Source organism: Vigna umbellata, chromosome 4 (genome assembly GCF_029865625.1).
Source record: "Vigna umbellata cultivar VRB3 chromosome 4, Vumbellata_1.0, whole genome shotgun sequence".
Classification (NCBI taxonomy): Eukaryota; Viridiplantae; Streptophyta; class Magnoliopsida; order Fabales; family Fabaceae; genus Vigna; species Vigna umbellata.
In genome coordinates this window covers 33,577,033-33,593,328 of record NC_142168.1, presented here as the reverse complement: position 1 = coordinate 33,593,328, position 16,296 = coordinate 33,577,033, and the positions used below count along the sequence as shown (strand labels likewise).

At 34.6% G+C, this 16,296-nt stretch overlaps 1 protein-coding gene and 2 pseudogenes across 2 annotated transcripts; 1 reads left to right on the top strand and 2 right to left on the bottom strand.

Moving 5' to 3' along the window:
- Positions 1-2,285: 2,285 nt before the first annotated feature.
- LOC148199963 (non-specific lipid-transfer protein 2 pseudogene) lies at positions 2,286-2,845 on the bottom strand (annotated as a pseudogene).
- A 3,583-nt stretch (positions 2,846-6,428) lies between these two features.
- Positions 6,429-13,547, bottom strand: LOC148199962 (uncharacterized). Its single transcript, XM_088111263.1, has 19 exons — positions 12,907-13,547; positions 12,663-12,826; positions 12,034-12,141; positions 11,185-11,355; positions 10,535-11,101; positions 10,319-10,393; positions 10,116-10,244; positions 9,973-10,047; positions 9,673-9,882; positions 9,156-9,308; positions 8,842-9,056; positions 8,491-8,608; positions 8,263-8,395; positions 7,995-8,196; positions 7,808-7,913; positions 7,588-7,728; positions 7,370-7,493; positions 7,159-7,278; positions 6,429-6,882 (listed from the first exon to the last, which is right to left on the bottom strand). Exons 1-19 carry the CDS (start codon positions 13,394-13,396, stop codon positions 6,506-6,508), a joined length of 3,678 nt encoding a protein of 1,225 aa, XP_087967389.1. The 5' UTR covers positions 13,397-13,547; the 3' UTR covers positions 6,429-6,505.
- Positions 13,548-13,667: 120 nt separating this feature from the next.
- Positions 13,668-16,096, top strand: LOC124825623 (protein PLASTID MOVEMENT IMPAIRED 2-like; annotated as a pseudogene). The gene is made up of 3 exons (XR_015785448.1): positions 13,668-13,802; positions 14,023-14,162; positions 14,387-16,096. The product of XR_015785448.1 is annotated as a protein PLASTID MOVEMENT IMPAIRED 2-like (transcript).
- Positions 16,097-16,296: the final 200 nt, after the last annotated feature.

Genomic DNA, 16,296 nt, shown 5'->3' with positions numbered 1-16,296 from the left:
AAAGAAACTCAATACTACAACTTAATATATATAATAGGGTTTTTTTTAATTCCATATTATGAATAAAAAGTTCAATAGTTATACTATTTCTTTCACTTTAATTGTCATCCAATTTTTACCTTTTATTTGTCACCTTTATATTTTATATAAGGTTTTTTGTTTTTGTTTTTAATTTGAAAGATAATGCATTTATCAACTTTTATTAAAACAACGGATGATGATGAATGAGAAAAAAATTAGCAAATCCTACAACATCAACTTTATTGATTAAAAGTTGAACTTACTAATTTACAATTATTTATTATCAACCGTAGATTTATTATTTTAATATAAGCAAACATGTCACCGTATCCAATGAATGTTAAAACATGTCAACATATCAACATATTGTTACTCTTTTAATTATTGAAGCCACATCAATTAAAGTGTTTTATTCTTCTTTATTTTTCTTTATTTGTTAATATCTTTTATGTATTGTTTTGAAACTGTTTTATATTTTCTGTAATTTATCATTAATGAACTTTGAAATTAAGATTTTTATTATTTTTAAAAGCACTTGTATTATGTTTGAAGTATATTAAAATTATTTTTAATTATATTTTTGTAAATATGAATAAGTTTGTATAACTAGCTAGATTTATAGAGACAGATACACTGTTAAAAATTAATTGAACTCATTTAAAATGCAAATTATAAGGACATAATTTCTTTTAACAGGTTTATCGTCAGTGTAGATTTAAACACACAAACTTAAATATCTAATTCTAAGAATCATATCTATCTAAATATTCATGGTTGAAAAAAAGACTTTTGACGTTTCTTATTTTCGACAAACTTAAATATCCAATTCTAAGAATCATATCTATCTAAATATTCACGGTTGCAAAAAAGACTTTTGACGTTTGTTATTTTCGATATTCAAACGTCTAATTTAGATTCGACGTCTTACTGAGACGTCAATTAGACGTCAAATGTTTTTTTTTAATGTTAATTTTGACGTCAGACCCTCCTAAACCGACGTCTCTTTTATTTTTTATTTAAAAAATTATTTTTTTTTCTATAATATTATCATCCCTGAAATACAGAAAATCATTATAGCACATAATAAAATTGTATATACTATGAGTTTCAAGCAATGAAGATTGGCACTCGCTGCTGCCGCCAAGATTCATCAACTCACGAACAAAATTGTACCATAAGTCAAAATTAATCGGCCCAAACGAAATTTAATCGGTGCAAACAAAAGTTAATCAGTGCAAAATAAATTAATTGGAAGAAAATTGATCAAACTTGTTGCAGAAATTAGACGTTTTTCTCTAAAATATATACAAGTAAAGTTTTAAATGAATTGTATGAAACTAATTTTACAAATGTATGTAAAGTTAGATTTTCACATTATTTATATTTTACTTAAAAATTTAATTTTAGTATTTACAAATATTTATATAAATCATGTTTTTATTTATATAAATATTTAGTTTACATTTGATTGAAACAAATACGTGAATGTAAATAAATAAGATTATTTAAAGTATTTCCTGAAGTTTAATAGTTTTAAAATGACTATTATTTTAATATTAATAAAGAAAACTCAACCTACCAATTAGTTATTACAATTTTTAACCGGGAAAGTACGTAGTTAAAATTGAAATTATGATTAGTAGACACTATGACGTGTGTAGTAGTAATAATACATACACTACTTAAACAACTCTTTAATAAATATATAGGTAATTACACAACTTTACGATATTGATGCCGAATATTAAGCAAAATATTATTTAGAAGATTGTTTGTATACTTATTTTTCAAAAAAAAATTATAAAATTAATTGAACTAAAGCATAACAAGAATTAACATTACTAATAAACAGAAAAGTTAACAATTTAATATGAGCTGAAACAAATATACCAATGTGTGAAAACATTAACCATGATCTCTGAGGCATGGGATCTTTTATGGGCTTTTTCGTTCTGCACCTCCATTATCACTAACCACACCTCCATATTAAAGAAAAAGACTGAAGTATTCTCCGAAAATACAACACATTATTACTATACCATCATTCCTTTCATTTGAATTTTATATAAAAACTCTCATATTTCCATATATCTTTAAACAAAATGTTTAACGACATTTATATATTCTTATAACTGCCATCTGTAATTGAAAATTGAAAAGCGTGCCAATTCAAACAGTACTTTATTCATCTTGACCAGTTGACGCCAAAGTTCTAAACTGTTCATAGGCCTTTCCAAAGTGGCCCCGTCAAGAACAACATGAAATTACAGAATCAAGAACCAAACTTATTCCATTATCTTCTTCAATACTTCATTCACACATACAACACAATCATATTAATTTCTTAAAGCTAACCGGCACGCTGCAACACCATAGAATGAAACAGACGGTTTATTACATGCATGAATTGAATCACTGAAAAAACTACCGAAATATCGTAGCAGAGATGTAAAGGTTGGTAGTAATACTTAACATGATTTTATTTAGATTAACAAGTTGGAAAGGGAACCCCACATGAACTAGCAACCCTTCTGGAACCAGGAGAGTTTACGTAATTCTTGAAACTAGGGTTTTGGAGGTAACCACAGAGGCATGGCCTCTGTTCCCTGACTTTCTGGCAGCAAAGAGTTGATGGTGGAGATGACGAAGTTATTGCCGCCAAACAAGGACTCAGCTCCACAGGGCTACACGTCACACCCTCTGCCGTCGGAGCCACCTCCATGGCCACCACTGCCACCACCACAACTGCAAAAACAAACACCTTCTTCATCTCTTTATTCTCTCACTTCTTCAATCTGTTATGTGCTCACACTCTAACATGGATGGTGTTTTTGTACTCCATGGACTGGACTCAAAGGTAAATAAACATACAAAATATTTATGACAACCACTCTCAGTGTTCACACGGAACTTCTGCTAAAGATGTGGACAATTCTACCGTCTGAGGTCACTTTCAAAAAAAACAAAAACTAATAATTGGAAATAAATCTCACATATAACTTGTAAATTAAAAATACCATCAAATTTAGAGTATATGTGTAAATATAAATTTTAGCTTATGAATGAGGTTAAGTTATAAATTAAAAGTCTGTTTCTTAAGAGTTATAGATTAAAATCCATTTTAATTAAATTTATGTTTATTGGATATATCATTTCAATTATTGAATTATCATCTTAATAAATAATGTTATTTAATATGTAAACAATTTTAGTTTTAGTATGAGTTTGAATGTAGTAAATAGTGTTATTTAATATGTATCAAGAAATTCGGTTTTAGTATGAGTTTGAATGTAGAAAAAGTGTGTTGAGGAAAGTAATGTGTATAATGAATGTTAATTTTGAAAGATTAATTTTGGTAGTCCTATATTTGTAAGTGATTGTTTCTTGTAGGAGAGAATTCGTGTGTAAGAAAGGAGGAAAAAGTTGGCATGCCAATTATTGGAATTTCGTGTTTAGTACACAACTTTTTCACTGATAGAATTCAGAAGTTCGTGGTTTCTTCTTGGGCAGTGGAAGATTCGTTAAATGATGAATGAAGAGTCCTAAAAAATGAAATAAGATTTGGTATGTATGTGATGTATGAAATAAAACTGAATTCTGTTTGCATTGTCTTTAGACTAAACGAATTTTACTACTAAAAGTTTACTTCTACCCTTTAACTAAAAGAAACTCGATACTACAAGTTAATATGTTAGGGGGTTTTAATTTCATATTATTAAGGTTAATTTTATGAATAAAAAGTTCAATATTATACTCTTTCTTTCACTTTCATTTTTACATTTGATTTGGACAAATTTAAATAATACTAACAAATATGAGTTTATTTATCCTACTATAGCAAGTTAACTTGTAAAAACTATAAAGTATAATTATGTAACCTCTAGGTGTAATTATGGCTTGAATCAATTGTCACATTGCGTTGTAAGGAAAATACCTACATTTTGCTATTATGTGCTCGAATTAACAATGCCTTCATCACAAGTAAGGAAAATTCAAACAGAAAACCTCTTTCTGGGATAACATTCTTAAACTCTTCACTCACCCATGTTTCAACGTTCGAGGAACGTAATCACATCAACCACAGATTCTGTCACAAAATGTTGCCATTATCAAACCCCGTTTCAAACTTCTACACTATCTACCTATTGACGTTTCAACACTACTTTTACAGATTTCAAACTACATTAAGGAATTCCAACATACGAAATGAAGAACGACTTTTCTTTTTTTACTTTCGAATTTTTTTTTTTGAACTTTTCCAACTTTAATCTCAGCATCCTCAAAATTAATCTTAGAAGTTTTATTACTGATTCGTTTTATTGTTACGAACCATTTTTTATTATTTTTATAGGCTTATTAACTTGAATCGAATTTTTCACAAATATCTATAACAAGTATTGTTTTATTAATATAGATTTAAAAAGATATACATTAAATAAAAAAAAGTTATACAAACATTCTCTTCTAGCTTTCTTGCTTTGCTTTTTTTTTTACTCTTATTTCCAAGCTTAACCTGGACAATCTTCATGTCCAAATTGAGAGAGGAGTGATAAAGATATTATATATATATATATATATATATATATATATATATATATATATATATATTTAAAAAATGTATATAACAGCTTTAAACTATAATTTGGAAGTTGTTCTTGTATTAAGGACCAAGGATACACCAATACTTATTGTGTGTGGTTAGTTGCTCTTATCAATGTTTATTCTTTTTTTCCAAGAAGGTTTTCTCCTTCGTCTTTTGGTTTTGTTAGATCGGTAAGTTATCTTTTAAAGACACTCGTTACAGTTAGTATAGTCATATGTAGAGTTAAATAAATATAGTAGATTAAAAAATCATCAATGTCTTATCTTTAGTCGTACTAGGACTTCTGAAAGTTCTTTGACTCAATTCCCTTTAGCATTTCCTAGCCTTCATTTTATTTTTGTGGCCATCACCTTGTTGGCCGCCTCGACTCAGATGTTGTCTGAGAGTGTTCTACCGAGCTAGTAACATGTTTTATGCTTAGATATTCATAAAATTCTTTTAACCTTTTGTCTGTAAAATGCTGACCGTTGACAATAATTATCATCTATGGTAGATCGACCAAATAGACATATCAAGTGTTTCCATACGAACTGTTTCGACTGGATCGGTGGGGACCCTGTAAAAACACACAAACTTACTGTCGAAGACGAACGGGCGGGCGGCGAAGATACATGGACCGTGCGAACACTGCTGAATCCTACGAACCGGAGCTAGCTGCACTGACGGGCGGCACCAAGATGGACGATCGCTGTTCCACGCTCCAAACCGGGTGGACGTCCTATAATCCAGACGCTCTCTCTTTGCTCCAAGCCGGGCGGACGTCCTCCAATCCGGACGCTCGCTCTCTACTCCAAGCCGGGCGGACGTCCTCCTCTCCTCTGCTCCAAGCTGGCCGGGCGTCCTTCCGTACCTAGCGCTGCTCCACACTCCCAGTTGGGGAGGGGCCGGGTACCTGCTAAAGGCACTCCGACGCTCAAGTCAGTAATATTACAGAGCGATTGTGATGCGTGTATGCATCGTTATTCAAGTTTGTCCAGAGTTCATACCTGAGACCTTTATTTATAGTGAATTGTAATGGGCTTTTACCTTTTGGGGGCCTGGGAACGGCCCAATAATACCTTAATCTTCATTAAGGACTTTAATGTGTCATTAGCATTTAACCGTGTAATCAACAAAGTGTGTCGGTTGGGAATGATGGTCGGTCAGGGATGTTACCCTAGGTGGGCGTCCCGCTCTTGGGCGGTCGTCAAATCCTTGGGCGGACGTCAAATCCTTGGGCGGACGTCAAATCCTTGGCGAACATGCATTTACTAGATGGCTGGGCGCTCGGTCTATGCCGGGAGGTCTTATTAGTCAAAAAACATTTGTACTTGCTTGGATATGATCATCACCGATACCTTTATTTCCATCCACTTTGTAAAATAATTTATTGCTATTAATATGAACTTTTTCTATGTTGGTGCGGGAGGGAAAAGACCTATGATGTCCATTCCCATTGTGCGGAAGGTTATGGCGATATGAGTTGATGTAGTTGGTTAGCCGTTGATATGTTTCATTGACGTGCGTTTGGCGCTGCTTACACCTTTTTGACGTACTCAATGGTGTTTGCTTTTGAGGGTGAGCCAATAGAAAAGTAGTCATTTGAAACACATATGTATCATTTGACGTGGTGTTCATCTTTGAGTTAAAAGCTTAGAAGGATAATATACAAACATTTTTCAAACCAAATTTGTTTGAAATCTAACCATTCATTTGGTGGGTGATACATTAAGATGATAGAAGGTTAACTAGTGTTACTTTTTAAACAATATCTTATAGTAATTTACAATATATCGAACTAAAAAAATAAGAAAAGTGTAAAAAGTGGAAGTAAAAATCAGTTTTTATTGAAATTTGCAACTGTGATAGTGAAAAAAATTGGATATTGTTGAGACAACACTCTTATTGGTTGTGAGAATGGTCATGTTGTTTTCCCTTTGTCCTAAGTATGTCACTAAAATGTCCAAGCATGATGCGCCTTAATCTAGTGTCCTCTACTTGTGGTTGTGATGTTGTGGCAGCCTTGGGGAAGACAACTTTCTCTTCTGTGCTGTCTCTCTTTCCAAGCAAGCCACCATCACCAAAGAAATTGCTCACCGATGATGGAAGCCCAAGATGAGAACCCATTGACTTACTTGCACCTCCAAAACTTTCCCCAGTTCTTTCTTTCATAATAATTTCAAGGGCTTCTTTGTGAGCTGGATCTAGTGCATCCAAATCTTTCAAAAGGTTTTGTGTTGCAGGAAGGAGAAACTCTCGCACACTACTTGCAGAAAGATCTGTAATATAAACTCAGAATTAAACATAAAAAATACTTTCTAGATGATAAGAAAGAAATGTGATAGGATGGATCCCAAGTATTATCTATGAGAAAAATGTAACACTCATAATTTGCAGCATTCACTTTTAAAAGAAATTATATTTAAAAGGGTTAATTATGTTTTTATCTCTAAATTAGTGAGTTTAGTTGACATTTTTATCTTGAATTTTGATTCTGTTAGATCTCTCTCTATCCTTAAGAAATGCATAGATAAGAGTTATGTGTTTGAGCAAACCTGTAGCATCTAGAGCACGAATTGCCTCACAAAATGCATTGGCTCTTTCTCGCCGGCGTGTCAAATCACTTGAAGCAGTACCGGGCACGGCTGTAAGTTGAGAAATCTTAGATACAAGATGTACATAAAGGTTAAGAAACAAACGACAAAGTTTAAGAACAGCAAACGCAAATGACAACAAACTAGGTGCATTTTTGAACATTAAGGATATAATCTCTAAGTTGTTCTGTTGTATTTGGTACTGCAACGACCAACGCACGAATGACAGAAATAGTAACTTCATGGGATCCATCTTCGAGAAAAGCACCCATTTGAACACGTATCTTGTCAACTATCTACAAGATATATATCATTCTTGGTCAAGAATTTGAAATGTATAGCAGCACCAACTTTTAGCTATAAAACCAACATTATGTACTGAACATATACCGTGTCGTTTTTAAAGCGTTGAGCCACAACACCAAATGCTTCAATGCTTGCACACTTAACATCGAGGTTTTGGTCAGATCCAAGTGTAACTAGGGCAGGCAAAGCATGAGTTGAAGCAATTTTTGCATCAATATATGGCACCTAATGTTCAAGAACTGTCAATTTTGGTGTTTATGAGATTTAAATGTAAGAAACTGAAAAAGAAAAACAATAAGCTTACAATAGCTTTTAGAAGCTTGGCGACAGTGATTTTCATGTTGACGCTAGAGCTAGCAACCATTTCCCAAACTATAGTAAATATCATACCATGATTTTCTTCAAATATGCTGCATATAAGAAAGCTGATGACTCAAATACTCTACCGATTTTGAAATTATAAATACAAGAAAATTGTGCTATCTACAAACCTAATGAAGCGAATGGCATTGATAATCTCAGGAGTGTGCTTTGTTGGTTGATTCTCCTCTGAATTGTCTTCTAGAAGCAACTTTCTTGAGTAATCTTCCAGTTGATTACGTTTTCCGGGAGCACTCAAAATACCGGCCAACACAAGTGGTAGGACACACAATGTCGAGAGCTTCTCCGCAACAATAGATCTTGGTCTCAAACCTGGAAGTGAACAATCAAAACAAACCTTTTACGCAAAATTTCACAAAATAGTTGAAGAATCATTACCATTGATTCTTGATTTTATGGTACTAGGAAAAAATATCAAATCAGCATCATCTCCTAGTGCTGTTAAAAATACAGGTAGCATGATGCATGTCACATAGGAATCCCCAAACCTTTGAGAAACAGATAACAAAAACTGCAATTAAATAATTTAGATCAGAAATGACTCAATTACTTATGCTACAAAACACACAAAAAAGTAAAAGAAAAGGGAAATTATGAACGAGTTACCTTTGAAATTCGGCTCCTTAAGTTATCTTCTTTCCATGGTAGCAAGCACGACAGTTGTATCAGTTTGGGAAAGCACTCAAGATGCATCCATTCAAATGCATCCCATTCAACATTCCCCCTAGCAAAAGTGGAAAACATTCAAGGTTAAACACCATTTTGGTACTGCATTCGAGTATATAGTTTATGTTTTTGCATATATATGCATGACTACAATGCATATTCAACACAACGAGACAAGCATATAACTTCAATGAGTTTCTCTTCCAAACATGTAACTTCAATGAGTTTCTCTTGCATAGTTCATATTACTGATGGTATTATTTTAAAGTGAACATTTCATGTGAAGCTTACCTTGAATACAATTTAAGCAATGTGGTAGAAAACACAACTTGAGTAGATTCTACTTCGGACAAGAAAGGACATGTCTCAATTGCTTTTTCATACACGAAAGGAGTCAATTCCTCAAGCATTCTCAATAGAACATCTATATTCCAACGCTCTATTTCACCCAATGCATGTAGATGTGACTCTATACACCCTTCCATTACAGAAAGAGGTGGACAATGCTGTAATGCAGATGAGAAATTCAACTCAGAAATAATTTCCAACAAGGATTAAGTTCTCAGTGACGAGGGACAGCTAAATGCAAATGGGAAAACAAAGACCTGAGCAGAACTCAAAATATGTGAGAATAAAACTCTCAAAACATGGTCTAATTTGTTTCCCCACTTTACAACTGCAATAACCAATTCCTTCAGAGTAGTTTCGACCACCACTCCCGATCGATCACCCATCAATTGGAACATCAACTCCTCCACCTAACAACAAATAAAACAAAGCATGTATCTCTGTTCTTTTAATTTAAGTTGTCACATTATGTATGATAAGGGTAAAAGGCTCCATTTCTTATAGTACCATGATACACTTTTACATTTGACACATAGTAGAAGATAAAATAGTCATAAAAATGTAAATTTTTGTATTTTTTTGCAAGAAAGAAAAGAGTAAAAAGTAAATAAGGATAATATCAAATGAATATAAAAGATTTAAGCGTGTCAAAGAATCATTTTTCTTTCCTATACAGTCCCGTCAACCTGTTGCAGAGCTTACATTGCAGGCAATTCTTTAAAAAGTCAGAAATCTTCTCCATGAATGCCTCGAAGCATATATAGTGAGGCTGACCTGGAAATATTTATCCATGCCTTGAAAAAGTGGAAGCAGCATAGCCAAATTGTGAGCTGCAGCCTCTCGAACAATAATGGCACCATCTTCTATTAGTTGTTGCACAATAGACAAAATAAGGGAATCCCGAATCTCAGGCCGCACAAATTCTGCAAGCTCGCCACATGATTGAGCAACAAGCAGTCTACGTTCCTCGTACGTGTGATTTATCTAAAACCCACAATAGAAAAAAAAACCCTGAAAATCTAGTTTCTAGGTTAGAATGACAAATAAAGGTGAAAAATTATGGGAAGAACATACTTGTTCCCAACACTGAGGAAGCAATTCTGTTTCTGTTCTCATCTCTCCAACATTCTTTGCAAGGCTGACACATGCCTGAAATTTTGAAAGTTGCATTCAACCAAAATCTTTAAACTAACATAAGCAAACCAAATATAACGTACATCCATTATTATTCGTCTTTGTTGTTCATCAGGGCGCTTGATTAAGTTGAATAATGTATGGGTCAAAGAATCCCGAGTCCTGCTATCTGGGTGGTGCTCAATTGCACACATCATTAATGGAAGAAGTTCCTGCAACCAAACAGCATTAGTGCAACATATGTTGAAGATCGTGTAAGTGTAAATAAAGAAAAGTGAGTAGCCACCTCACGATGATTGATCAATACATAAGGAACAATTTTAGGCAAAGCATCTGCAAGTATCTGAATGGTTCTTAATCCCTGTCAAAGAAAAAACATTTGTAAGAAACATAAACAAAGAGAAATTAAATACTTTCAATTTGAAATCTCATCAGCTTAACTTTACTGAATCATTAATCCCCTTCATGTGTATGCTAAAGAATAAAGGTGTAATGGACTTGCCATCTTCTCTGATATTGCTTCATCATTTGCATTGTCTGTTTTTGCATTTATCTTGTTATCCTCTTCTTGCTTGCTAACATTTTGTTCAGGGATATTTTCAATATTTTCAAAAGCACTATTTGCATTTGCAGGATTGAACAATGCATATGGTTCATCTTCGTGTTTATCAGTATATTTGCTCATAGTTCGAGAAGTTGTTGATTGAGCATCTTCATTGCGTATGATATCCAGTGCTGCATCAATAGGGTAAGAAATTGCACCTTGGTCCTCATGAATCTCTATTTCTGTGTCTTCTATATGTAAAATTTCATTTTCATAGCCAACAAATTTTCCATGTTCAGGAATTCCTCTGTTTTGTTCCTTTAACCATTCAACTTCCATTTGCAACTTGTTCATTTCTTCCTTGTAATTATCTGAAGACGGAAGTTGAAATTTGTCAACATCACCAACAACCACATGATTTCCTGAACCAGATCGTTCGATATTCATTTTCAGCTTACTGATCTCAATTCTGCTAGCATGAAGATCTTTTCTTTGATTCTCCAAGGACTGCTTTAAAACTTGCACCTAAAAGTTAATATTAGTTTTCACGATATAAAAAACGAGTGAGTATTGTTGGACAATATCTCATACAAGTAAGCAAAAACTACCATGTTCTCTTTGTCTTTAAGATCTTTGTGCAATGCCTCCAAGGATTTTGTTAAGTCTGTAATCTGACCATATGCCATATCTTTATCCTTCAACAAGCTTTCATTTTCTTGTTTCAACCTCTCATTTGCTATCAAGAGTGTGTTACTTTCTTGACCTTGGGTAATGTTTTCCTGGATATTTACATGTGTAAGATTTAACATGAGACCATGAAAAATATCATATTTTAAGAATCATAAATATTAATATTTTATTTAAAATTTTTATTTATATTCACTTTTATTAATTAAATATAATATTTTATTGTTAGAAAGGTTGCAAAGTAAGGGTAAAAGAAAAAATAAGTAGGTGTCAAATGATAATTATCCCTTTAACATAAACAATAATGAGTTTTATAAGCAATATTACAGGACTCATTCAATTTTCACACTTACCATCATTTTCTAAGGGATAATGATATTTTCACAACATTTTTTTACAACATTTTAACATCATCTAAATGTCATTTTGTGATTGGTCCAAAATTACTCCATAATCAATAATCATAAACACCAACATGCATTAATCACAGAATGACACATAGATGGTGTTAAAATGTTGTCAAAGTATCATTATCCTTTTCTAAGATCCATTCAAAATTAGGTGAAGTTAATGAGTTGTTTAAAAATAATAAAGAAGTTTCCTTTGTTAAAAACAAATGAAACTTTTAAATTGAAAAGTAATGGTAAGATTAAGAAGCTAAGTGAATGTGTGAGAACAAATCAAATAACAAACAATGGGTTTAGCCATTAATCTACAGTTTAGATAGTGTTTGATAAGAAACTTGCCTACACCATGAGTTAAATAATCACCTCAGCAACCACTGGAGTTGATGAAAGATAATGGTAATAGTAATGACGCAAGGCGTGTGGTACTGATGCATTTGTGTTATTCCAGTTCTCCAAGTTCTGGTCTTTAACCTACAGGAGGAGTCAGAGTTTAACTTAATTGTCTTGCGTTGCAAATTAAACATTTTTACACTTTAATTAAATAATATTACAATGATTTGTTTTTTCATGCAAGAATTTTTCCTACTAATCTCATTGCATGGTTTAAAAGGGAAAAAGAGAGTGAAAAATGTTGAAAGAAGGACATTTTGTAAAAGTGTCAGCCAGCTAATTAGAAGATGACAGACATCAGCCCACTTTGTAATTTCGCAGAAACAAGATGACATCAACATCTAACTGTTTTTGTTTCGCTGATGAAACACTGAATTGGTTGTGACAATATATGACAACCCTTTTGGAACAAGAACTTATTCAAATGTGTAAATAAAAAATTCATCTACTGTAACTCTCAAAGATTGTGTTTTTAAGCCGGTAAAATAATGAATGAAAGCATAAAATTTGTTCTTTAAGGTTTTGTATGGAATGGGTTGAAGTGAAAAAATGATTAGAGGTGAAAGAAGAAGAAGAATGAATAGAGTTGGTGAGGGTGGAACCTCTTCGTAGAATGTCATTGCAGTGAGACGGTAGCCAGCAAAAAGCAAATATTCCTTCACAGCACAGTTAAGATCTCGACGCTCAGTGTCGGTGAGAGGTCCCATGGCGTTTCCATTCGGTTCCCGATTCTGTCCCTCCCAAGCATCTCCGTTTGACAGGGGAGCTGCGGGGAGAAACGCAAGAGTGAGTGAGTGATTGAAGAGACAGGAAAATGCAGAGTGTGATGGAAGAGGGAAGGAGAACCGTATAGCTGATTGAGGCGTTGGGTGTGGGAGTGCAGTTGAGATTTGAGTTTGGCAATGTCTTCGTTGGCCAAACGGAGTTCGTAATCGGTGATGGCCAGCTTGTGTTCGGATTGGTTTTTGAGGTGGAGGAGGGTTTGGGGATCGGCCGTGGGGAGGGAGTTGAGGCGGGAGATGTCGTTGGGAGGGAAGCGGGAGGGGTCGGCGAAGTAGTTCTGGAGGCGAATGGCCTGGTCGTGGCGGCCATCGTCGAGTAGCTCGTGGAGGAGCTCGAAGGCGGTGAGGAGGTAGTTCTCTTCCAGGAGAAAGTTCACGACGCAGTTGAACAGCGACGAACGCTCCACCTCCATCATTCTCTCACACCCTTCTCTCCATTCCCATACTTTTATTTCTTTCAACTGGATTTCCATGCTTTTCGCTTCTTCTCCCTCTCTTTTACACCATCCGTCCACCATTTTTCTATTTTTGATTTTCATGCAACTCCTCACCATCCAATCATCTCAACTTTCTCAATCAAACACTTCCATCTTTATCCCAATTCTTCTAAATAATCTCTCATAATTAATATTCTCTTTTATCAAGAAAAAAAAAACAGTGGCTCACATGATTTCCGTCTTTGCAATATGCGAAACGAAGCAGACAAAGAATGAAAGTGATATTTTAATTGATTGGTCTAATGGAATAAAATAAATCTGAGAACAACTTAACGATATATTTTGATGAAGAGGAGGAATAACAGTGGTACTGTCCAATGGCAACCAGTCATGTGGACCTCCACCCTCTTTTTGTACGTTTTCAACCCTTTGAGCTTATTTACAATTCTCAGCCACAAAACTTCTCTCTCTTGACATGTTTCGTTTCTGAGCTAACACTTCTCAAACAACACACTCGTTTCAGGTATGGCATTTCAAGCCTTTCTGCTGTTTTTTTGTGTATCACTGCTTATTTTGTGGTTTGGCTAGTAAGCTGTGTGTATTTTGTGTTACCCTTTTGAAAAAAAAGCTATGTTTATGAAACAAACGAGAAGTGAATACTTATGAATTAAGCCTTCATTTCCATGTGAGTACACCATAGCAAAAACTGATAATTTTTTTGTTGTGGTTCCAAACTGGAATAGGATATATGCATATGGATGGCTCCAGCTCAAAGCCTGGTGGTAACTCAACGAGAGTTGGTTTGGTTAAAACTGCTGTTAACATGTATGGTAACAGGATTGCAGATGTTAATGGTCCTTTGCTGAGAGAGGAATTCTCCACGGTATGTCCTCATTAATTTTCATCTACCTGCAGTTTATGACATTCGTTCTACTAGAATTTTTTGTGCCTTTTTTTCTCAACAAGGTAATCTAAATCGAGATTTATTTATTTATTTATTTGAGACTAAATTTTTTGTGAGATACTATTTACCATCGTGAAAGAAAATCTATGTATTATCCTTTTAGAGCATTTGATGACAGCATTGTTTTATCAAATATTTATCAGAAGAACTCTTCAAAAGCAAAAGAACTCCACAGAGCAAGAAGGGATATTGTCCTGTACAAAGAGAGCAAACAGGCTGCAGAATCTGCGAAAGCTGAAGCAGAAACCAAGCTTTCTAATGCTAAAAGGACGGTGAAAGATCTTTTCTTCATGATCGGGGAATCGAGCTACAGGGCAAAAGCGCAAACGAGAGATATGGCATCACTAAAGAAGTATAGGAAGCCAAGCAAGAATGTTGGTGATAATGAGCATTCACGAGTGATGAGAGAATTGGAACATGCTAAACGGGAATTGTTTCAACTTAAGCTGGACGTGGCTTCTGTTCTGGAAGAGAAACTTCGAGCAGAGAAGGAAATCGAAACATCGAGATCCAACGTGCTGTCATGCTCAAGAGTTGCACGAAAACTGATGATGGAGATTGAAGCAGCCAACGAAGAACAGGTGGTTGTTGAATTGGCCCGGATGGACGCTTTGAAAGAATTGAGACACATGGAAGCTCTGGAAAATGCAAGGAACAAGTTGAAAGAGGCCATCAAGGAAATAGGCGAGTCAGAAGAGCTTGAAAGGAAATTGGCCACAGCAATGTATGAGATTGAAATCTTGAAGAATGAACTGAAGTTGGTGAATAAAAGGGTTGAAAGAGGTGAAACAGGAGACGTTGGTGTGTTGGAGACTATAAAAGAAGAAATAGAGGCTGCAAAGAAAGATTTAGCTTCGATTAGAGATCAAGGTTTTAAGTTTATGGCGTCCATGGATGTTATAAGAAATAAGCTGAAGCAAGTCAATGCAGAAGCGGTTCATTTGAAGAACACGGAATCAAAAAAAGGTACAAAAGTGAGAAACGTCAGTTACAAGCTTTTGAGAGCAAAGTCTAAGCTAGAAGCCATGACTGCTGCTGAGGAAAAGGCTGAGTCAGTAGCCATGAACTTGTCACAAACTCTTGATGAGCTCAGGTCCAAAACAGAAGCAGCAAAGAAGGAAAAAGAGGTTATAAAAGAAGAGGTTACGGCCACCAAAGAAGAGATAAAAAGGCTTTGTTGGAGATAAACGAGGGAGAGGAAAGGTTGCAAGGTGCCATGCAAGAGCTGGAAAGAGTGAAATCATCAGAAGCTTTAGCCTTAGAGAAGCTGAAGATTCTGAGCGAGAACGCCATGAGAGAGAGAAGCTTAACAAATCCTAGTACCTTGATTATGATCTCAAAGTTTGAACACGATTATCTGAGCAACCATGCAGCGGAGGCAAAAGAAATTGCTGACAAGAAAGTTGAAGCGGCGAAGGCGTGGGTTGAAGCTGTGAAGGCCAATGAGAAAGAGATAGTGATGAAAACAAAGATAGCTGAGAGAAAACTGGAAGAGAAGATGGCTCCAAAGAGAGTTAACAATGAAGAGTTTGAGAATTGGTCAAAAAAGAGAGAAAAATATCCATCAAAGGAGTTGCAGCGTGCCATGTCAAGAAAGAGCAAGAAATCTGAAGGAAGCTCCACACCTTCTAGGGTTCATAAGTTACAGAAGGGAGCTTCACCAGGATCTCGTCCTCTCAGTCCTTTCATTGTAAAGAAGAAAAAGAAGGTCGTACCAAATTGGACCAAGATTTTTAGAGGGAAGAAAGAAAAGCATTAGCACACTTATATAACTGTATTTCGACAAACTGATGTAACTCTCTAAAAAACCAAACAACCTCGTGTATCAGTGAATCTAATTTTCTGTTAAAGTAGATCTTTCTCGTACCCAAAATTATAAATTATATATTAATTAATATTTAAATGACTATATTAATCAGAAATTTTAAGTTTGGCAATTTTCTTTTTCGTTAAATTGAGTTATTTGGATGAAAGGAGAAACAAATAGAAACGTTGCCAGATGTCAAATGGTGATTGGTGAACAGCGTTGGGTTGGGGTGCCCCGAAATCAAAA

Bases quoted from the DNA above. Each gene is read 5' to 3' on its own strand.
- LOC148199962 (XM_088111263.1), bottom strand. From the start codon at position 13,396: ATGGTGAGGAGTTGCATGAAAATCAAAAATAGAAAAATGGTGGACGGA. The intron at 11,356-12,033 runs GTGATTATTTAA...GTAAATATCCAG, and splicing joins CAACTCCAGTGGTTGCTGAG to GAAAACATTACCCAAGGTCA. The intron at 7,729-7,807 runs GTAAGCTTATTG...CTTGAACATTAG, and splicing joins CCAAGCTTCTAAAAGCTATT to GTGCCATATATTGATGCAAA.